Source organism: Pyrenophora tritici-repentis, chromosome 10 (genome assembly GCF_003171515.1).
Source record: "Pyrenophora tritici-repentis strain M4 chromosome 10, whole genome shotgun sequence".
Taxonomy (NCBI): Eukaryota; Fungi; Ascomycota; class Dothideomycetes; order Pleosporales; family Pleosporaceae; genus Pyrenophora; species Pyrenophora tritici-repentis.
Window position 1 is genome coordinate 115365 of NC_089399.1, and position 18107 is coordinate 133471.

The 18107-nt window shown below is 50.0% G+C and overlaps 8 protein-coding genes across 8 annotated transcripts; 1 reads left to right on the forward strand and 7 right to left on the reverse strand.

The window, feature by feature from the left end:
* Positions 1–841: 841 nt before the first annotated feature.
* On the reverse strand, positions 842–2603 carry PtrM4_038630 (PgpB, Membrane-associated phospholipid phosphatase; the record flags this gene model as incomplete). The annotated part of the gene is made up of 5 exons (XM_001937784.2): positions 842–1773; positions 1822–1949; positions 1998–2381; positions 2448–2474; positions 2524–2603. The coding sequence occupies 5 exons, from the start codon at positions 2601–2603 to the stop codon at positions 842–844; spliced, it is 1551 nt and encodes a 516-aa protein (XP_001937819.1).
* A 742-nt stretch (positions 2604–3345) lies between these two features.
* PtrM4_038640 (MhpC, hydrolase or acyltransferase (alpha-beta hydrolase superfamily)) lies at positions 3346–5119 on the forward strand (the record flags this gene model as incomplete). The annotated part of the gene is made up of 2 exons (XM_001937783.2): positions 3346–3805; positions 4164–5119. 2 exons carry the CDS (start codon positions 3346–3348, stop codon positions 5117–5119), a joined length of 1416 nt encoding a protein of 471 aa, XP_001937818.1.
* Positions 5120–7853: 2734 nt separating this feature from the next.
* PtrM4_038650 (Glyco-hydro-61 multi-domain protein) lies at positions 7854–8605 on the reverse strand (the record flags this gene model as incomplete). The annotated part of the gene is made up of 2 exons (XM_001937782.1): positions 7854–8407; positions 8467–8605. The coding sequence occupies 2 exons, from the start codon at positions 8603–8605 to the stop codon at positions 7854–7856; spliced, it is 693 nt and encodes a 230-aa protein (XP_001937817.1).
* A 769-nt stretch (positions 8606–9374) lies between these two features.
* On the reverse strand, positions 9375–10892 carry PtrM4_038660 (UbiA domain containing protein; the record flags this gene model as incomplete). Its single annotated transcript, XM_001937781.2, has 1 exon — positions 9375–10892. One exon carries the CDS (start codon positions 10890–10892, stop codon positions 9375–9377), a length of 1518 nt encoding a protein of 505 aa, XP_001937816.1.
* Positions 10893–12333: 1441 nt separating this feature from the next.
* On the reverse strand, positions 12334–12486 carry PtrM4_038670 (uncharacterized protein; the record flags this gene model as incomplete). The annotated part of the gene is made up of 1 exon (XM_066104292.1): positions 12334–12486. One exon carries the CDS (start codon positions 12484–12486, stop codon positions 12334–12336), a length of 153 nt encoding a protein of 50 aa, XP_065958856.1.
* Positions 12487–13892: 1406 nt separating this feature from the next.
* On the reverse strand, positions 13893–14051 carry PtrM4_038680 (uncharacterized protein; the record flags this gene model as incomplete). Its single annotated transcript, XM_066104293.1, has 1 exon — positions 13893–14051. One exon carries the CDS (start codon positions 14049–14051, stop codon positions 13893–13895), a length of 159 nt encoding a protein of 52 aa, XP_065958857.1.
* A 1587-nt stretch (positions 14052–15638) lies between these two features.
* PtrM4_038690 (uncharacterized protein) lies at positions 15639–16044 on the reverse strand (the record flags this gene model as incomplete). Its single annotated transcript, XM_001937780.2, has 2 exons — positions 15639–15855; positions 15917–16044. The coding sequence occupies 2 exons, from the start codon at positions 16042–16044 to the stop codon at positions 15639–15641; spliced, it is 345 nt and encodes a 114-aa protein (XP_001937815.1).
* An 835-nt stretch (positions 16045–16879) lies between these two features.
* Positions 16880–17899, reverse strand: PtrM4_038700 (MhpC, hydrolase or acyltransferase (alpha-beta hydrolase superfamily); the record flags this gene model as incomplete). Its single annotated transcript, XM_001937779.2, has 1 exon — positions 16880–17899. The coding sequence occupies one exon, from the start codon at positions 17897–17899 to the stop codon at positions 16880–16882; it is 1020 nt and encodes a 339-aa protein (XP_001937814.1).
* Between the last annotated feature and the right edge of the window lie 208 nt (positions 17900–18107).

An 18107-nucleotide genomic window follows, 5' to 3' on the forward strand; every position in this document is an offset into this window, starting at 1 on the left:
CCCCGTGTACCCCCCTGCCTAGAAAGAAACTCAAGGAGTAAAGTTTTCTTCAGGGGGCTTTCTTACGAGGAGGGGGTTCTTACTGTGCTTGTTGAGGTAGTAGAAAGGCCAGTCAGGCACCTGTACATGGGGGTGGGAGTGTAATGTCGTGGAATCGATGATGTGAGGTGGTGAAGGCTCGGGTTGTATATTAAGATGTTGGTCTAGACGTTAGAGATTGACATTGTAAGCCGTATCGCTCGGTGTGCATCCTGTCGTGGTGATAAGTCAGCATGTCCTTCTAACCAGCGTGTCTGAGAGTACGTGGATATAGCATGTGAGTTAGTATATCGCTTCCTTGGGCCTATGTGTGCAACCTGGCGTTTTCAAGTTAAATCGCAAACAGCTTACCTAGGTAGAAGTAACTTAGCGAAAGTTTATTAGACTACCGAGGCAGTACCTATGTACTCTAGTTGCACCTTTAATTACAAATTCACACGTCTGCCAATCACCCAGGTAAGTAAGAGAATTTCTTAATCTCAGGTTCGTGCGAAACAACATTGAAGGATTAAAACAATAATACGCGCTTGAGGATTCGTCATTTCAAGTTAACTTGCTATCAGTGCTACACACCATGTATTTGCCCCGTGAAAACACTAATCCCAACCTAGTTCCGTCCAAACTCCACACTCCTGCTCCAAATGGGCACGTACGTATCGAAGCCGACTAATTTAAAGATTATTCCCCATTACGCCTTATTTGCATGTTCAAACGTTGTAATGAAGAAAAGTAAATATGGATATAGAACAGCAGTCCAGACTACCACCAAGGAGCCGCTAGCAGCTAAAATTTGAACAATGCTTTATATTTGCTGAGGCGTGGTACCTGGAGCATGAAGTGGAGGTGGTGGTCCAATGTCTCTTCTATCAGCCAAATCTCCCGTCGGTGACATCATGGTGTGTTGATTCGCTAGGATACTGGTCATCGGAGGGGGCGGTGTAGGAGCAGGCGAAATGCCAGTTGGAGGATGATAGCCAGTATCGGTAAGTCTGCCAGATACTGGGTTGTAAGCACCAGCACCAGCACCACGTGGTTGAAGCTCATAATGGTTCTCGTCTTCAGAAGATGAGTAGTCGTAGGTATCCATTTGGCGTTGGCGTGCAACATCAGCGGCAAAAGGGTTCGTGGCAGGCAACTGAGTTTGGTACTTGTTGACCTTTGCAGTCATGGTAGATCCCATGGTCCCAGTTCGGTAGTTGCTCGACGCGTTGGTATCACTTCGATCTACGCCGTATTGGGACTCTGAGTCTTGACGGTCTTGACGTCTTCGTTGCGAGTTGTGGATTTGCTGACGGAACACATTGCCTGTAGTATCGATGTTATCAGGCACCACGGTCGTAGAAGAGTAGCCAGATGCTTCTCCGCGTTCCTCATCTATCGGCTTGTTCATTTGTTGTAGCGGTTGTGCGTCGTCGTCCATTGCGCCAGACGGAGGAGCTCGAGATGCCTTGCCCCAGGCTCGAATCGGGTACGCACGTCCCTTGCGCCAGGTCTCGGTAACAGGAGGGAAGTACTGTCGGTAGGAAGCCCAGGAAACTAGTATTCCAATGAGAGCGCCTGAGATGACGTCGAATGGGTGATGACGGGCATCCATGATACGGGTGCCGGTGATGAGAGCAGCGCCTAGTGCAGGAACCAGGACAATCAATGTCCTCCAGACCTCACCCTTTGCGTCCATAACGTGTAGCTTGCCGGCGAGGTAGATGGAGAGGTAGAAGAGACCAGCGAATGAAACTAGAAAGTGTTAGGAATGTTGCCAGGTGCGACGACTATATCACATACCACTGCTGTGTCCTGACGGAAAACTCTTGAAGCCATCCTGGAGAATGTAATTGTTGGTCTGGGTGCAAATGTCGATGGTTTGAAGGGCGTATTTTGCGGTATTGATCTTCGTCTCGTCTATCATGCACCTGTAGTCGATCAGTATATGGCCTGCGCCGGCCCAGGGTATTGCTTACCGGCTTATAAGATCCGGTCGTGGCTTTCCGATGGCATTCTTCAATGCGCCCGTGATGGTATAGGCGGCGCCGATGCTCAGACCCAGGCCTAGAATGCCGCAATTTAACTCCCATAGGCGGTCCTTGAACCGGTACCGTCCAGAGAGGCGCTTGATGCCGGCTCTTCCGGCCGGCATTGCCGTCTGATGTGAGAAGAGACCATCAATGACCATTGTGTAGATGCCGATGATGACGGCGGGCGCGAGGATAACGTAAACGCATAGCCAAAAGACGGGCACGCGTTCCTTTGTAGCGAAGGGGTAGTGGAGCGTGTAGTTTTCGAGGGCAAAGTGCTGGTGGAAAGGGGGAATCTTATCCACGATGGTGAATATGATCAACAATGCGCTGTGGCTGTTGTTAGCCGATTTGGAGGTGCGAAGGTGGTCGCGTGTGCACCGGGGGCGGGCTTACAAGATGATGAGATAGTCGCCAATGTATCTGTTGCGGTTAGCCTCAGCTTATGTGGTATTTGAGCAACATGACGCACGAGAAAATGACGCTCTTGGGAAGTCGCTTCTTGGAGAAGGGCAGACGCTCAGGGAGCTGCTTCGATGTCCACTCGTCCATGGTGATGGTGAGCTCAAAGGGCCCAGCGCCGTGTGGTAGAGACTCTTCACCTGCGCCAACGCAGGGTAAGGTAGATGGCGTCTTTTTTATCGCGGCCTGTCAGCACGGGCGGGGATGACAGCGCCGTCAACGTGCTCGTACGGTATGTCTTCGGGAGTCTGCCGACGTCAGAAGCGGACATATGAGACTCCGCAGCGACCGAAACAAAGAGCAACAGAGATGGAAACGGAAAAAGAGTGAAGTAAAGGACCGGCGACAACACAAAAGACAGTGGGCAGTGGTCAGTCGACACCAAAAGGGAGTCGTAAGTGTCCGGGGGTAACAGGGCCCAGGATACCTTTTGGAAAGCTATCTAGGGCTCTTCCGGACTACTATGCGCCCACACAGCCACAGGGAGCCAAAGAGCTGACGCGCTCCCAAACCTTGGCTTGCCGCTAGCCGCCTCAAGATCAGCGCCTTTGTCCGAATCACCGTCTTTTGTCGGAGCTTTCATGTCGCCATGACAGTTGAGTCTGCAGCCGCAGCTCTAGCACATGTCAGGACAGCCTTGTAAGGCCTCCCATCTGAAACTCTACAAAAAGATGCCACCTCGGAGGCCTTGGCCCCCCCCCCTTCAATCCTGGCCCCAGAAGTTGTGGCGCAGTCGTATCGCGCGCCACGACGGCCCAGTTAGCGCCATGGCGATCATTTCATTTTGTCACCGCTGCAAGGCCCGACTCTCTACATCTATTCCTGTATCGCAATGTTTTCCCTATTTGCCGGCGAGAAGCCGCAGCCCAAAGCCGCAGAGGCTGCCATTCAGAAGATTTCAACCCTCTCCGCAACCCAATTGTCGCGTTTCGAGCGTCTTCCCCAGGCCCAGCGTTATGCCATCATTGGCGCCGCCTCGGTCGGCGGCCTATCTCTCCTCTGGGCATTGACAGCCTCATCAAAGTCTGCCAAACGCCCGCCGATCCGCTCCCCGAGGGACTCATTACTCCCCGAGCTTTCTGATGAGGATGCTGCCGAGCTACCGTATCATCCAGCCGCGTTACCAGGAGCCCGCGATGTCAACACTCCGTTTGGTTCCATTCGCGTCTATGAATTCGGCCCAAGAGATGGAGAAAAAGTCCTTCTAATCCATGGCATCTCTACGCCGAGCATCGCGCTGACAGATCTTGCGCACAAATTGGTTGGGAGGGGTCGACGTGTCATGCTATTTGGTGGGTCCCTTTCTTGTTGTCACCCGTCACTAGTTTGCCTCTTGCAATTTTACCTCGTCATTTCCGCCGTCTTGACCAATGTCTTGGAAAACTTCCATGTCCAAATTAAGAGGAGAAATTGCCTTGCGATATGTCAGATCTGTCGATTCAACCCCACGTTAAAGTTGGAACGATGGATCGTCCATTCCCCTTCTGCCTTACTCTTTTCGGCAAGGGGCCCGCCAGCCCTACCTAACGGTGGGCCACGTGCACGACAGCTGCTCCCCCCACGTGGGATCAGCAAAAAGTCCATGCTGCATGCTCGAAACGCCAGGTTGATTAAACTTTACAAAAAGCAAACGCTAACCACTATTGACAGATCTTTTTGGCCGCGGCTACTCGGATGCACCTTCCCCAGACACGACCAAGTATGACTCCACCCTTTACACCACACAGGTACTACTTGCTCTGCAGTCCTCGCCCATTCACTGGTTAAACTTCACCATTGTCGGCTACTCATTTGGCGGCGTCATCGCCGCTGACTTTACTTCCTACTTCCCCAACCTAGTCAAGGGACTCGTGCTCGTCGCCCCGGGAGGCATCATTCGCAAATCACATGTCTCCATATCGAGCAAAATGCTCTACAACAGCTCCTGGATGCCCGAATGGATGGTCCGTAGCCTGGTAGCAAGCAGACTCTGGACGGGCGCCAAGGTGGTAGAAAACGACCCCGAGGCTGTCGAACACGCCGAGACAACGACTACAACTGCAAGCGAAGGCAACGCAACATACGTGTCGAGCAACCAAATGCTTTTGCCCGGAAACCCATACAGTACCGTGTCTTCTGTTGTAGATTGGCAGATCAAGCACCACAAGGGTTTCGTCCCGGCATTCATATCCACCGTCCGCAACGCCCCCATTTACAACCAACACGATCGCTGGGCTGTCATTCGCGAAAATATCGAGGCGCATGCCGGTCCGCTAAAAGAAGTCTGGCTCGTTCTCGGCGAAACCGATCCCATTGTTGTTGCCGACGAGGTTACAGAGGACGCGCGCACGGTTCTGGGTGAAGACAACGTACGCGTCAAGGTGCTAGATGGTGTAGGCCATGAAGTGGCAATTGAGCGCGCCGACGATATCGTCAGGGTTGTGCGAAGGATCGATGGCAAGAGCGAGGTTGTACGGGAAGTTGCCGAAGACTACAAGCCTGAGAGACATGAGAAGGCGGAGAAGGCGGAGAAGCCAGAAAAGGAGAGCAAAGAAAAGAAGGAGAAGAAGAGTTCGAGTCGGAGGAAGCATGGCGGGTCCCATGCTGGCTCTAGCTCAAAGCAGTGAATGTGGATGGAACGACAATGATGACGACGATGACGATTGTAAGAATGGAAGAACTGATATCACGAATCTACCCCAAAGAATGGAAACGTTTCAAGATGTAAAGAAATATAGCAACAAAAGAAGAATAAAACAAATCAACGCAACTCACAAATATACACATAGTGTCTGTTCACAACAGGCGAGGATGACACAAGATTGCATTTTCCCCTGGACGTTCACTGTTGCCAAGAACTAACAACCTAGACGAAACCCTCGACACAGTCAATCACCCGCACTTGTTCTCCATCGGCTGGTCGATCATCACTGGTAGGCAATTCCTGACGATCCGGTTCTTTGTGCCGAACAGTTTTAGAACAAACGTCAATGCAGCTTACTCTCTCTCGGTACGCCGTCGATCACCGAGCACCCGGGACGGGAGGAGGGCGGAGGGATATACTTAGTAGTGTACATAGCGACTCTGAGAAGGTTAAAGAATAACGCCTTTAAAGATAACTAACTGTTGCGATAGCCAAGTTAAGGTGTAACATCGCACGACACACTTAAAAACATACACCTAGACAAGACAAGAGATCTACCCAACACCAACGATACGACCTATACAAACATCATACGACACCCCCTTCCCCAACCACACCACCGAAAACCCTCACACCCACCGTACACCTCCACAGCATCCGCGCCATCCCGAGCCAACACTTCTCACACCCAGTCAAGTACACGGTGAGAACCAGAGAGTCATCGCCGGTTTAAAAATGCCGATAACAACATCGTCTCGGCATCCACGTAAGCAAAACGTCACAAAGGTAACTCACCCGAAAAAAAGGCCTATTCCAACGAGTGCTGTATCAGAGGAAGCGAGACAGTAACGACGATCCCTTTGCTTACGCCGTTAGACATAAAAGGGTCTGCCCGCCCGCGCTTTGTACCACGCGTTAACTACACACATCTAACTACACACATCTAACTACACACATCTACACATATCTGTCAACTCAACGCCTTTATATATATACACACACACACACACAACTCCAGTCCAGCACAGAAACGCGCTTCCTCCTCGCCACCTTCGGCGCCGCCGTCCCCAATCCAGTCGCAGCGCCCGAACCGCAGACCTGCAAACTCTGCCATGGAAGTGATGGCGGAGGCCCGATTACCTGCGCTGACCCAGACAAGCTAGGGCAGCCGTGTGATAGAGGCTTTCAATATAGTCCTCCAGGACGCCCGATGTAATGGGTAGTTGAGTAGAGGAGGAGGGGTAAGAGGGATGGTGGTAGGAGAGATGGATAGAAAGGGGTGGTAGGAGAGAGGGTGGATATGTATCTCGAGAGGCGGTCGCTATCGAGTTGAGAGACTGAATAGACTATGCCCAATCCAGCCCCAATCCCCGCCCTAGCAGGCTGCAACTCTTGCTGCAACAATGGAATCCCCAGCTTAAACCCCAAGGATTTTGTCTGCTGTGATAGGGGGCCGCTGTTTGGGGTGCGTTGCAATCTGTAGTTGGAATAAACTGAACCGAACCGAATTGCTTTGGAGTGTTGGATAGTTTAAGTAGGAGAAGGAGGAGGATGATAGGGAGTAAGGGAGGCTGGGAAGTTAGTGTGGGGAGTTGTTTGCTGACGAGTGGGGTAGGGTAGGATGGGTTAAAGCCTTGGTGGATACACAAGCGGGAGGAAACCACGATTGGCAAGTAGGAAAAAAACACAAATAAACATTTATCCCGTCGAAATATGCCACTCAAGACACCATCGCAAAGGCCATGGCCGTCTACCACATCTACACAAGAATCCAAATGTGACTACATTGTGAACTGTCGGATCGTGAGTATCGGTAGAGGCGTCGGCTGCTTGACACTTCGGCCCGACTTCGGCCCACCTTGCGCAGAGCTTAGGTGTACCTTCGTAGCAGCTATGTTCGTAGACAATCAAAACAAATACCAATACCAGTCATCAGAAGAACCTCGTTGTTGCTATTCACCCGTACGATCGTACAAGGCCTACCAACATGAACACCTATAAACACACAGATACGCAACACAACCCTTTTCCATCGAACGTTACTGACCATGGGAAAATATCCCCGAAATCCTTACGTGACGTACGTGCTAGTATACTATACCAGCGTTTGCCTGTGTGAAATGTACTACACTCTACCGTTGGTGTTGTTCTATAGACCAATTTTAAAAGGGCTATGAATGCTACCTAGCATCACAGGAGGATTCGGCGAAACTACGTGCGTTCATTTGCAATGAGGAGGGCTTGTTATTTCAAATATGTATGTGTGTTAGCAATAGAATTGTAGGATTTGTGTTTATATAGATGTGTGATGGTAGCGAGGTTGGAGTCGCGATGGCCGTGTTGATCTTCAACGCTTAGTGACTGAATATAACAAGAACTTATTATCTGTTTTGTTTCCTAGAGTTGTTTAGATTGGAAAGGATGTTGGTGTAGTTTGAGAGAGGGTTGTGTGTGTGTGTGTGGACGGGTAAGCTAGGACGGATAAGGTAAGCTATATGTAGTCTTTGTATAGATACGGGATATGCCGAGTAGGACTGGGAGTAGGAAGAGTAACGTATTTACGACGATGACACAAATGCACAACATATGCATGCTCTATCAAAGTCAAACAATTAATCATAAACCTCATTCATTCCATAAAAGATATATACACAGAAGAAGCCAATCCCCAACCACCTTATCCCGCAAACCCTACCCATCCCATCAACTACCCCCATCTACCCACTCCAAACCGCCGGCCCAGGCGCCGTATAACTAGTAGGAACCGGGTAGTAAATGTTAATCATAATGCCCGGATCCGTCGCCTTATACGCGCCCGGAAAAGCCACCTTCGGCCCGGGACTACCGTTCCCGCCATTCTCAACCTTCAACTGCGCACAACTAAGGTAAAACTGCGCGCCGCCGGCGGAACCCGCAGAATGCAGCGCGATGTGTTCACCGCGGAGCAAGTACTCGCCGCTGGGCAGCGATTTCGGCAACGTGACGTCGACTTCTGTTTTACCGTTTGATGGCCACGTGAGCTGGCCGCCGGAGAAGGAGGGGCCTTGGCTGTAGATTTTGAACCATTCGGTACCCGAGCCGTCCCAAGTGGCGGCGGTTTTACCAGACGGCACTTTGGCGAGGTAGAATTGGAGGGTTCCTGGGTGCGAGATGGAGGTTGCGGCTGTGAAGCCGACGGTGTCGCCGGCGTTTACGGTGTAGGTTTTTGATCCGGTGCCCGGGGAGAGCTCGTAGCAGCGGATGGCGTTTGATGTTACGTCTGTGACGGGGCCTGGGGAGGGCATGTTAGTTTTTTGATGGGTGTGGGAGTAGACGAGTAGGTAGACGTACCGTTGGATTGGTAGTTTGATGTCTTGCGGACGTAGGCCCATTGGCCGGTCTTTACACCCTTGACGGTGAGTTCGGGGAGCGTGTAGTGTGCGCTGGCCGTGCTGGCGACAGCGAGGAGGGCGGCGAGACTGTACTTCATCTTGCTGTTGGATGATCTTGGATGAACTGTGATGATGAATAAAAACGAGGCTATGAGACTCCTCTATATATACAATTTCCTAGAATGGCGTCGTCGCAGCTGTCACACAAGTCCGCCAGGGTGGGGGTTCTAAATTGCAGTACAAAGTACCCATTACTTGGGCGTGTGGTACTTCATTCCGGCGAGGCTTGCGCACACGATCCATGGCGTCGTTGCGGCGGGTAAACGTTTGGTAGGCGTTGGCTGCTGCCGAGCATGGCTTTCGAAACAATGGAGCTAATGACAATTAATTGACAAGAGACATATTCATGTTTAGATGAGCTTGGTGGCGCTAGCCGAGGTCATTGGCCCAGTGTTTTATGCCTTGGCCGGTAGTCGAAACGCATGACCCGTGGGATATATTGCCTTGGTCCGTCTTTGTGCACCTGATAGATTGCTGCAGCCTTGCTATCCGTGGAAATTGACGGAGGCGCCTACTCGAGAGCTTCCATACATGTCGCTTGGGCGCGCAACCGATGCGGAGATATTAAAAGTAGAGACAGTTACACTGTGACTTGGCGTAAAGGTGCAGTAAGGGAAACCCGGGACGACGCTATGAATTACTATCGACCACGAAGCTTATATCCGTTACACCCGAGTCCAACTGCCTAAGTAGGACGTGATGATACATGATACAGTGGGGCATAGAAACATGTACCTGTTGATCGAGCGATCGTCGGTAATGCCGCAATAATTCAGGCACGCAATGTGGGCTCAGAACATGTGGATCTTATGTGTCTCGTCTACCTTGGACGAGGGCCAAGTGTTTCTGCTCTTCTTCCTCGAGTTTACCGACCTCATAATAGAGGTCTTCTTCATCAATGTCGGCATATCCGAATAAACTCCGGTAGATGCGCTCTCCAAGTCCCTTCTTTTGAGCCATGGCCAGAACCATGACAATGGGAAGGTGCCAGATACTGGCCCAGAACAAACCTCTCGCTGTTCCCTTGTGCCCCCCGGCCTTCCAGAACTGCCAAGCTTTGAGCGTCATCCAGCCATTGACTGCACTGCTCGTGATTACGTAGCTCCAGTCTGTGACGCCGCAGTAGGATAGTCCGATGCAGATAGGAAACATTAGTATCGAATATCGTAATGCGACGCGGCCGTTCATGGCGGGGTTCACCCATGCTAACATGCGATAGCCAGCGTTCTTGTACTCGTCGCGTATAGCCCAGCTGAGCGCGTTGAAGTGGGGGAATTGCCAGGCGTAGAGAAGCGCAGCGCACAGCCATCCGCCAGCGGAGCCCTCGCCGAACAGCAGCTCATCCCATGTACCGTGGTACGCATATTGATTTGCCGCAGCCGTCCAGCCCATCAATGGTGGAATGCCTCCTACTATCGCACCGACCCAGGTGTTCAGTACATGCATGCGCTTCATGGGCGTGTAGATGCCAGCATAGAGGAAGATGTTCGCTGCGCCGAGAAAAGCAGTGGTGGGGTTCACGCCGTAGTAGAGGGCGCCTGTTCCAACAAGTCCACATGCGATGGCAAAGATGATGGCGCCTCGAGGGCTGATCAGCTTTCGCACAAGTGGTCGGTTACGCGTCCTGCTCATTTTGGCGTCGTGGGCAGGCTCCATGATCATGTTGAAGGCATTCGCCGAGGCCGAGCATAGCGCCGTACCAGATGTGAGGAAGAATAGTGTGAGGGTCGAAAGGGAGGGCGTGGCTGTTGCTGCAGGCGCAAGCAGGCCAGGAACGGGATATAGCGAGTACGCAGCCGTGGCTGTGAGGACGACGAGGAAGGACAGGCGGGGTTTCGATAGCGAAAGGTATGTAGTCAATATGCGCTTGAGCGACTGCTGCGGTAGGCTCGAGGATATGTGTGCGAGTTTGGAGGATGCATCGTGTGGAATAGGATATGCCGCTTCAGTGTTCTCTACTGCTGCTGCATCCTCCTTTGCCTTCTTCCGCCGCCTGTGTGGTAGCACTTCATCTGCTGTAGCCGTGGCATGCTCTTTCGCTCCTAGCTGGCCATTCCCGCTCCGAATGGATACAATCGAACTCTGCAGTTCTTGCCTCGACGTCCAAAATGTCTCTTTCAATATCGGGTTCGCCCGGAAATAATCTTTGCCGACTGTATACGGGCGTCCCCTAGAGGCTACAGCGCCTTCTCTATGCGACGAAATGGACGAAAATGTCTGTCGCGATTGTAGCGGCGCTTTGGCGAGCCTCCTCCAACATTGCAGACATAGTGAATTCGCTTCCCGCACTGCAATTGGCCGTGGCAGTATTGGTCGGAAGCTCATGGCGGCATGGGGTTGAGCTTCAGCGGGCGGCCCAAATGGGATGACGAACTTTTGGTAGGCACATGCACCCTGCGCCAAGACCCGAGACGCGCTAGCCACTCAGACAGGTTGCATTTCACCGACAAGCATCCGAAATTCTCCGTATTCTGTATCGCCGCCGCCCGATTTCCAACATGACGACCATGTGCTACAACCCGACTTTACTTGTTCAAACAGTCTCTCGATGATGCAGAATAGGCCTCGTAAATCAATGCATCAATACCGTCTCTTCGAAGCAAAAGGGTAGCCTATATGCTCAATTTGATATCTGTCCAAGCTGCAATAGACGCAGTACATAGTGGCATTGATTCGATGCACGAATCAAGTCATGGTACATAGATGAAGATAACCAAGGTACAGTTGATATATGTAAACATCATAGAATTTCTAAACTACATTCAGCAGACTCACTTCCTCCTGGCATTCATTCTAGCCTTCGCGGTGTCCATCAACTCCCCCGCCTCTTCCAACGTCAACTTCCGCGTCTCTGGATAGAAGAAGGATGCAAAGACGCCGTACGCCAAAGCAAAGGCAAGAAAAACGAAATACTATTTCCATCCATCGTATGAGTGACATTTAGCCCAATGTAGACCAAGTCCAGAAACAATGCATAAACACCTACGCGATGGCTTTTTGTCTGTCGCACTTACAGCCCTAGATCAGAGATACTTACATACGCTCTGGGTAGTGCAAACTCCCACGCCACCGCTCACCCCGACAGGCAGCGTCGTGTTTTCGAGGGGCTTCCAGAAATACAGGCGCGATCTGCTCCAGCATGTTTGCGGGCCCAAAAAACCAAGCAGTCCGTCTCTATAATGGAAAATTGCATCCAATATCTTGACGAGAATTGCAAGTAACCCGCCTACCTATCAGTGCCGAACAATTTGTGTATGTAGACAGCTGTTATAGAGTCTACACACAAGTCCATACTAGAGCACTTAGTCTCAAGCTGAGGTCTCGCGGACCTGGTGAAACGACGTGCCATTCTCCAGATGAAGCAGACAGACATTGAGATTGGAAAAGGCATAGCGAGCAAATGCGATTGTATTATGAAGAAGTTACGCCTGGCGTTCCGCTCCACGGAAGTCTTCTAAGTTAGATGTACATGTGCTTGCTTGTTTATACACGCCGTCCTCTGACTCCCCTACTGCCAGCCGTCTCGCTTCATCGCAACCTTTCACTGCACCTCCACTCCCAACGCTGACTGCAACCCCTTTTCCTTTCTGTTTGTATCGATCGCGGCGGTCTCCGAAAGTTTGAAGTTTCTCGTAACCATCTTCTCTAGTGGAAACCATAATGTTAGATTATCCCATCTTCTAGATCCTGGAAATCTAAAAGAAACATACCTCTTATTGATAGTTGGCTCTACCGTTGCTAAGAAACTCGTTGATCCGAGATAGCATTAACAGCAACCACCCCCGATGAGTTCTGGACCTCGGCCTCCTGGTCTTATTTGTGCGCAAGGTGGGCAATCGTCTCGAGGCTGTAGTTGTAGGGGAGCTGCAGTTGCTACCGTGACGATCACGGCTAGAACAATAGAGAGAGAGGGACGCATGTTAGAAGTATGGTAGATGAGAATAATAGAATTTCAGACCAGCAATGTATCGTGGATAGTAGGGTGTAGATATGCTGGCAGTGTAAGTAAGAGAGGTTCCTATCCATTTTACACCTTCGCATGTCTATTCACCAAACTGCTCTTTAGCACCAGGCACTAGCTAGACACCGAGTATCTAGCTAGAAGCAAGCCTAAACTGCTATAGCCAAACAAATACCCAAAATGTACGATAAACAAAACCAGATAGAACGGCCTCCGGCCCAGTCCTACATAGTCTCTGACTGAAAAAGGACTTAAATGGAATAATTGTCGGATCGTGAGTATCGGTAGAGACGTCGGCTGCTGGACACTTCGGCCCGACTTCGGCCCACCTTGCGCAAGAGCTTAGGTATACCTTCGTAGCACCTATGTTCGTAGATATCAATTAGAACCACCGAACAGAATGCATTCCTAGTTATCGTTATTTCCCTTTACGCACTTAGTGCAAAGCCAACCAACAATAATAATAATAATAATAATAATACACCTTCGCATGGCAGCGACGCAAATCTTCCCCATGCTACCCCACGTTGCGGCTCCGCCGGGACGCAATTACGAATCTGAGTAAGCGTTGTGGAGATGAACTTACGCAACTCCTGCTGTGAATGGATGGAACAGTCGTCTCGGCATCTCAATTGAAATATCCTGACCATAATAGGTACGAAGATCTCACGAACCATCGAGAATTGAGATGCCCCCCTTTTCGTTAAGATCTTACCACCATGTCATCGTGGTAAGACGAGGTTGCTCCACGATGTCGATCACTATCAGCCCGCTTCTTCGGGGCTGTCAACCGTCCAAAATCATGGATCTACGTAGAACCCCAAGATGAATCGGGACTTACTCTTTGCTCCTATTCATCCGAAGCGCATACAATTGGTCTTGATATCGTGGACAAGGACTGTCGGGTGGCAGATACGAGAATCCCGTGTGTTTGCAAAACGCCGAAGATTGCGGACTGACGGTCTTATGCGATAGAAATGATTGCAGTGAGCAAAGGTGTTATTTTCAATACAATCCGTCTAGTGTTTCTCTTGCCACAAGTCTTCTGGATGTACATGTGCTTGCTTATATACCGAGACCCCCCAAACCACCGCTTCCAACCAAAACCAACCGATGATAAGGAACGACTTTGATATCGTCACCTAACAGAAATTATTATCCCCTATCCAGTTTCATCGGAGACACATCCTGCGTCTTCACTACCAACTCTTTTTTTGTTGCCTATGTCGATCATAGTTTCGGACCGGACGTGATTTCTCATAGAAACCACTGTTAGAACCATAATGTTAGACTGCCATACCCTATACATCGTGGAACGCCAATACATACTAGATTTTTTGCCGGTTCTATCGTCGATAAGGACCTCATCTCTCAATCGGGATAGGTTCCATATGACACTCCAACGTCATTACCACATTTCCGTCGATAACTTTTTCGACACCTTCGCAATTACGTTTTTCTCCAGCGTAAGGAGCAGCAGCGGCTATCGTGACGAGCACGGCTAGAGTAGCAAAGAAACGCATTGTAATGGTGCGTGGAATTACGAATAACTGGATTTGATTTAGAATTGTAGGTGGTAATTGGTACGTTCTTTGTTCGAGTTGGAAAGACGTTTCCCCGTTCTTTTATACCTCTTGAGAGTTAGGCAAGTCCCTTTGAGAAGGAGTCACTCAAAAGCCACGCGCAATATACGGTGGTACTAGGTTATGCAGATTCTCGGTGTAATTTCATATGGAATTGCAGACATATTTCATCTGGCTGTCGCCAAGTACATAGACATCTGCCTTCCTACCTTCCTCTACTTCTCTATATAACCTATGTTCCGTATTTACCTCTTGCAAGACTTCCTTTCGTATGGTGGCTGTCCATTCTATTCCATGCTGTCCTACGCCGTGGTGACGCTGCCACCATGATAGAAGACCGAATATCCGAAACAGATACGAGCTTACCGGAAGTTTCCAGCAACTCCTATTGTAAAAGGCTCGAATAGTATTTTAGGATCTCAGGAGCTTTCTGAATGAGGATGGCAAGTACGACGATCTCACAACATAGAGGTAAGTTACCCGGCTTCTCCTTGGCATCTTACATTGGCACTTTGGTTACTGTCAGCAGACTGCGGCAACATGCTGCTAAGTCATTATCAAATACGAGGCTGCTCCACAATATCTATGGCTGTCAATGCGTACCTTCGCGGAAGCACATCGTCCAGAGCGTGGACATATGTATGTAGAGACTCTATCCACTTGCGTGATTGACCCGCCGCACATCGCCTCATCACGGAACGTCTGAGAACCACTGATGTGCGAGTGCTTCATTAGCTGTGAGTCGCCGAGTGGGGTCCACGTTCATCATCCGTACAACAAGATCCCTGAAGTCAGGGTCGATATCCTGCCACCACAGTCCGCAACAATCAATTAAGTGGGTCCTAGAAGGTTCAGATTGGATTGATTGATTACCGCTTTAAGCCTAGTAGTTACCTATAGGAGTTTAAGCCCTACCTAGATAGGTAAGTGGGTCTAGGAGAGTGACCGGATTGAATTGATTGTTGCGGAGTCTACCTGCCACAATGCAAACAGTCGCCTTGGATTGTCTGCATTAAAGTCCGCCGCTATCATTGCAATGAGCTGAGCCCAGGGACTATCGCCAAGGTACCGAATTAGACCGCCAATACCCTCTAGATCAGAGAAGTACGAAAGCTGACGTTCGAGAACAATGTCCAAAAGTTCGATGCGCTCTGGAATCTCTTCTTCGTCTACTGCGAGTACCACTCGTTTTGTGATGGCATAGATGCAATGCATTGCTTCAGATTAGGGACTTTCGAAGATTGAAGAGAGACTTACCACAAGTCCAAAAGAGAACATATCTGACGGCGTGTGCACTTCAGCCGATGCGTGCGCCTCTGGACTTCGCCACATCCAATTTCCAACTTGTCTTCCCTTGATAACACAATCTTGTGATACATAGGCCGCATCCTCAATGTCCGCAACCTACACTTGCTCCACTGCTATCTCGCCACCCTGGTCCTTCCATTCTATCAAGATGTTGTTCGCCTTAATATCGGTATGAACGATTCCTTTGCTATGTAGAGTAGCGATTCCACACAGGGTGTCTCAGAGGATTCGCTTAGTTGTGGGAAGTGGAACTTCATTTTGGACAAAAGACAGAAGGTGGTCTCGAAGGTACTTGTATACGAACACAGATTTGTCGGGGCAAGCATCGTCGAACACGCGTAGGTAGGGTGAGCTCCGAAGGTCATCGAACATATCCTTAAAATATTTAAAGTCGCATAGTACAACGCCTTTTAAGACGTACTTGTGGTCTCTAGAGCTAGAAGAAACGTAAGGTTAGTGATTGTGGGTTTATGTTTACCTAACTTGGGTCTACTTACGTTGCGAGATACACACGTCCCTGGTCCCCAGGTTTGTCTTGAAGAATGCGTTCGACGAGGTAGCGACGACCTGACTGGCCCAAGACTCGCGTGAGTGCAGCCGCTCGTGTAAGCGTTTGAGCAGACATGTTTGTCAAGAGTCAATGACGATACAAATAGGTCAAACATGAGTTGAGTGGTTCGCACTATTTGTATATATAACAAGGAAAGGAAGACTAAGGCTAAACAAATCACAATGAAATCTCAATGGTCATCAAAAAACGACAGTGAAAGAGCGACAAATGAGACTGCAAAAGCGAGGCGTGTAACGTGATTAATTCGTGAAGTTATAAAGCCAAGCTTTTTCTCGGCTAATCAGATACAGTGGTTAAGTCGGCTGGTCGGGTCTCCGTTTTATTAGGCGCGCGCCAACCACCTGCAGTCATTTTATCATTCTCAGGCGTTCACGTGGTCATCTAGGACCATGAGATCGCGGCTGATCCCATGTGTTTGTATGTAAGATGTGAACTGCCGGTAAGATGAGACGGCGATACTTCACCGACGGAAATGATGCGACTTCGTGGGTGGTCGTCCTTTCTAGCTTGACAGTTCAGGAAACATTGCATCTCACTTGTTTTATCCATACCTGGAAACGCAATCTGGCGCAGATCAATACTAATGTATCTCAATATGTTAGGCAGCCCATCAATCGATCTCAGAGGCTGCATTTCTTCTTTCAATGGTACAGTCATCTTTGTTACTGTCGAAGCGATCGTCGTCAAATAACGCCTCAGCATGGAGCGGGGCGGGGGAAGGGCACCACAACCGAACGCAAGACCACACCATGCCCGATTCAGATCATTGTACTATTCAGCATAACAATGACTCCACGCCCTCTCTCTACGTATGCATTACTGGTGCTCCAGTCATGTCTCATTTTAACGCGCATGCAGCGTTCTATCAACACTACCACACAGCAACACCTCACAAAGTGCTCAGCCACTTTTCCAACGCCTCATTGACCTCCTTAGGTTTCTCTAACTGCACCCAATGCCCCGCTTCGATGGTCTCTACTGTTAACTTCTTCGTGGCTGACTTCTGGCTTTCTCCCATCTTTGGCGTCTGACTGATTGAGCATACAGCATCGTACTTTCCGTCGATATACAACACAGGGAACTCCAGCACTCCTCCATTCTTCTCACTCTTCCCGTACTCGGCGTTAGCCTCGTGGTTCAAATACCATGCCACAGGGCCAAAGGACCCATGCTTCTTCTTGCCCCGCACGAGACTAGCGTAATGGTGCTCGTCGAGCATTGTAGCCTCGAGTGGAATATCAGGAATCTTTTCCGGGTGTCCTCCAAACAATCCTCCGTCCCTAATGATCCTGGCCATAGGGGAGGGCTTGCCATACGACTGGCTGTGGTCTTGTTTCAGGTAGAGCACCTTTGTCATACCTTCCACGGCTGAGTCAAACATCTTGACGCTCTCTTCGGGATACAGCTGGTAGTACTTCATGTACTCCCATTGTCCCCATTTATACTCGTCTTCGGGGTAGATGTCGCGGTTCACCATGCTCACGAGGTAATCGAAGCCGAGCTCGACAGAACGGTATGGGACGCAAAGATTGGCGACACCGATGAAGAGTTCGGGATGATGGGCTGCAAGCGCGTTGGTGAGGCCCGAGCCCCAGTCGTGGCTGACCCAGATGGCCTTGTTGATGCCTAGTTGTTCGACGAATTCGACCATTTCCGAGACGAGCACTGACAGTGAGTAGGCTTCCTTTGTGGTTGGGGCAGTGGAATCACCGTAGCCGCGCATGTCGGGAGCAATGACGCGGTACTTTGAGCCAGCGGCGAAGTGGGAGAGTTGGTGTTCCCATGACTCCGCTATGTCCGGCCAGCCGTGGATGAAGATGAGGGGTGTTCCTTCTTTAGACCCTCCTTCATAATAGTGCGTCGTCTCTCCATTCTTGTGCTTGATATCTCCGGGAGTTAGAAGATCCATTTTGAAAATAGCTGCAACGTCAAGGTTGAGGTGTAAGTAAGCATGCGCGATATATAATGTTGAGATGTGGGCCAAGCCTTCTTAACCTCGGTAGGTCAGCTTGGTGGGGTGATTCCTGGATTGATCTAGTGATATTAGCATACGAAACTCATAAGCATACTCACGTGCTTTATGGACATCTCATCGTCCAGTTCACATCTTTCTCATT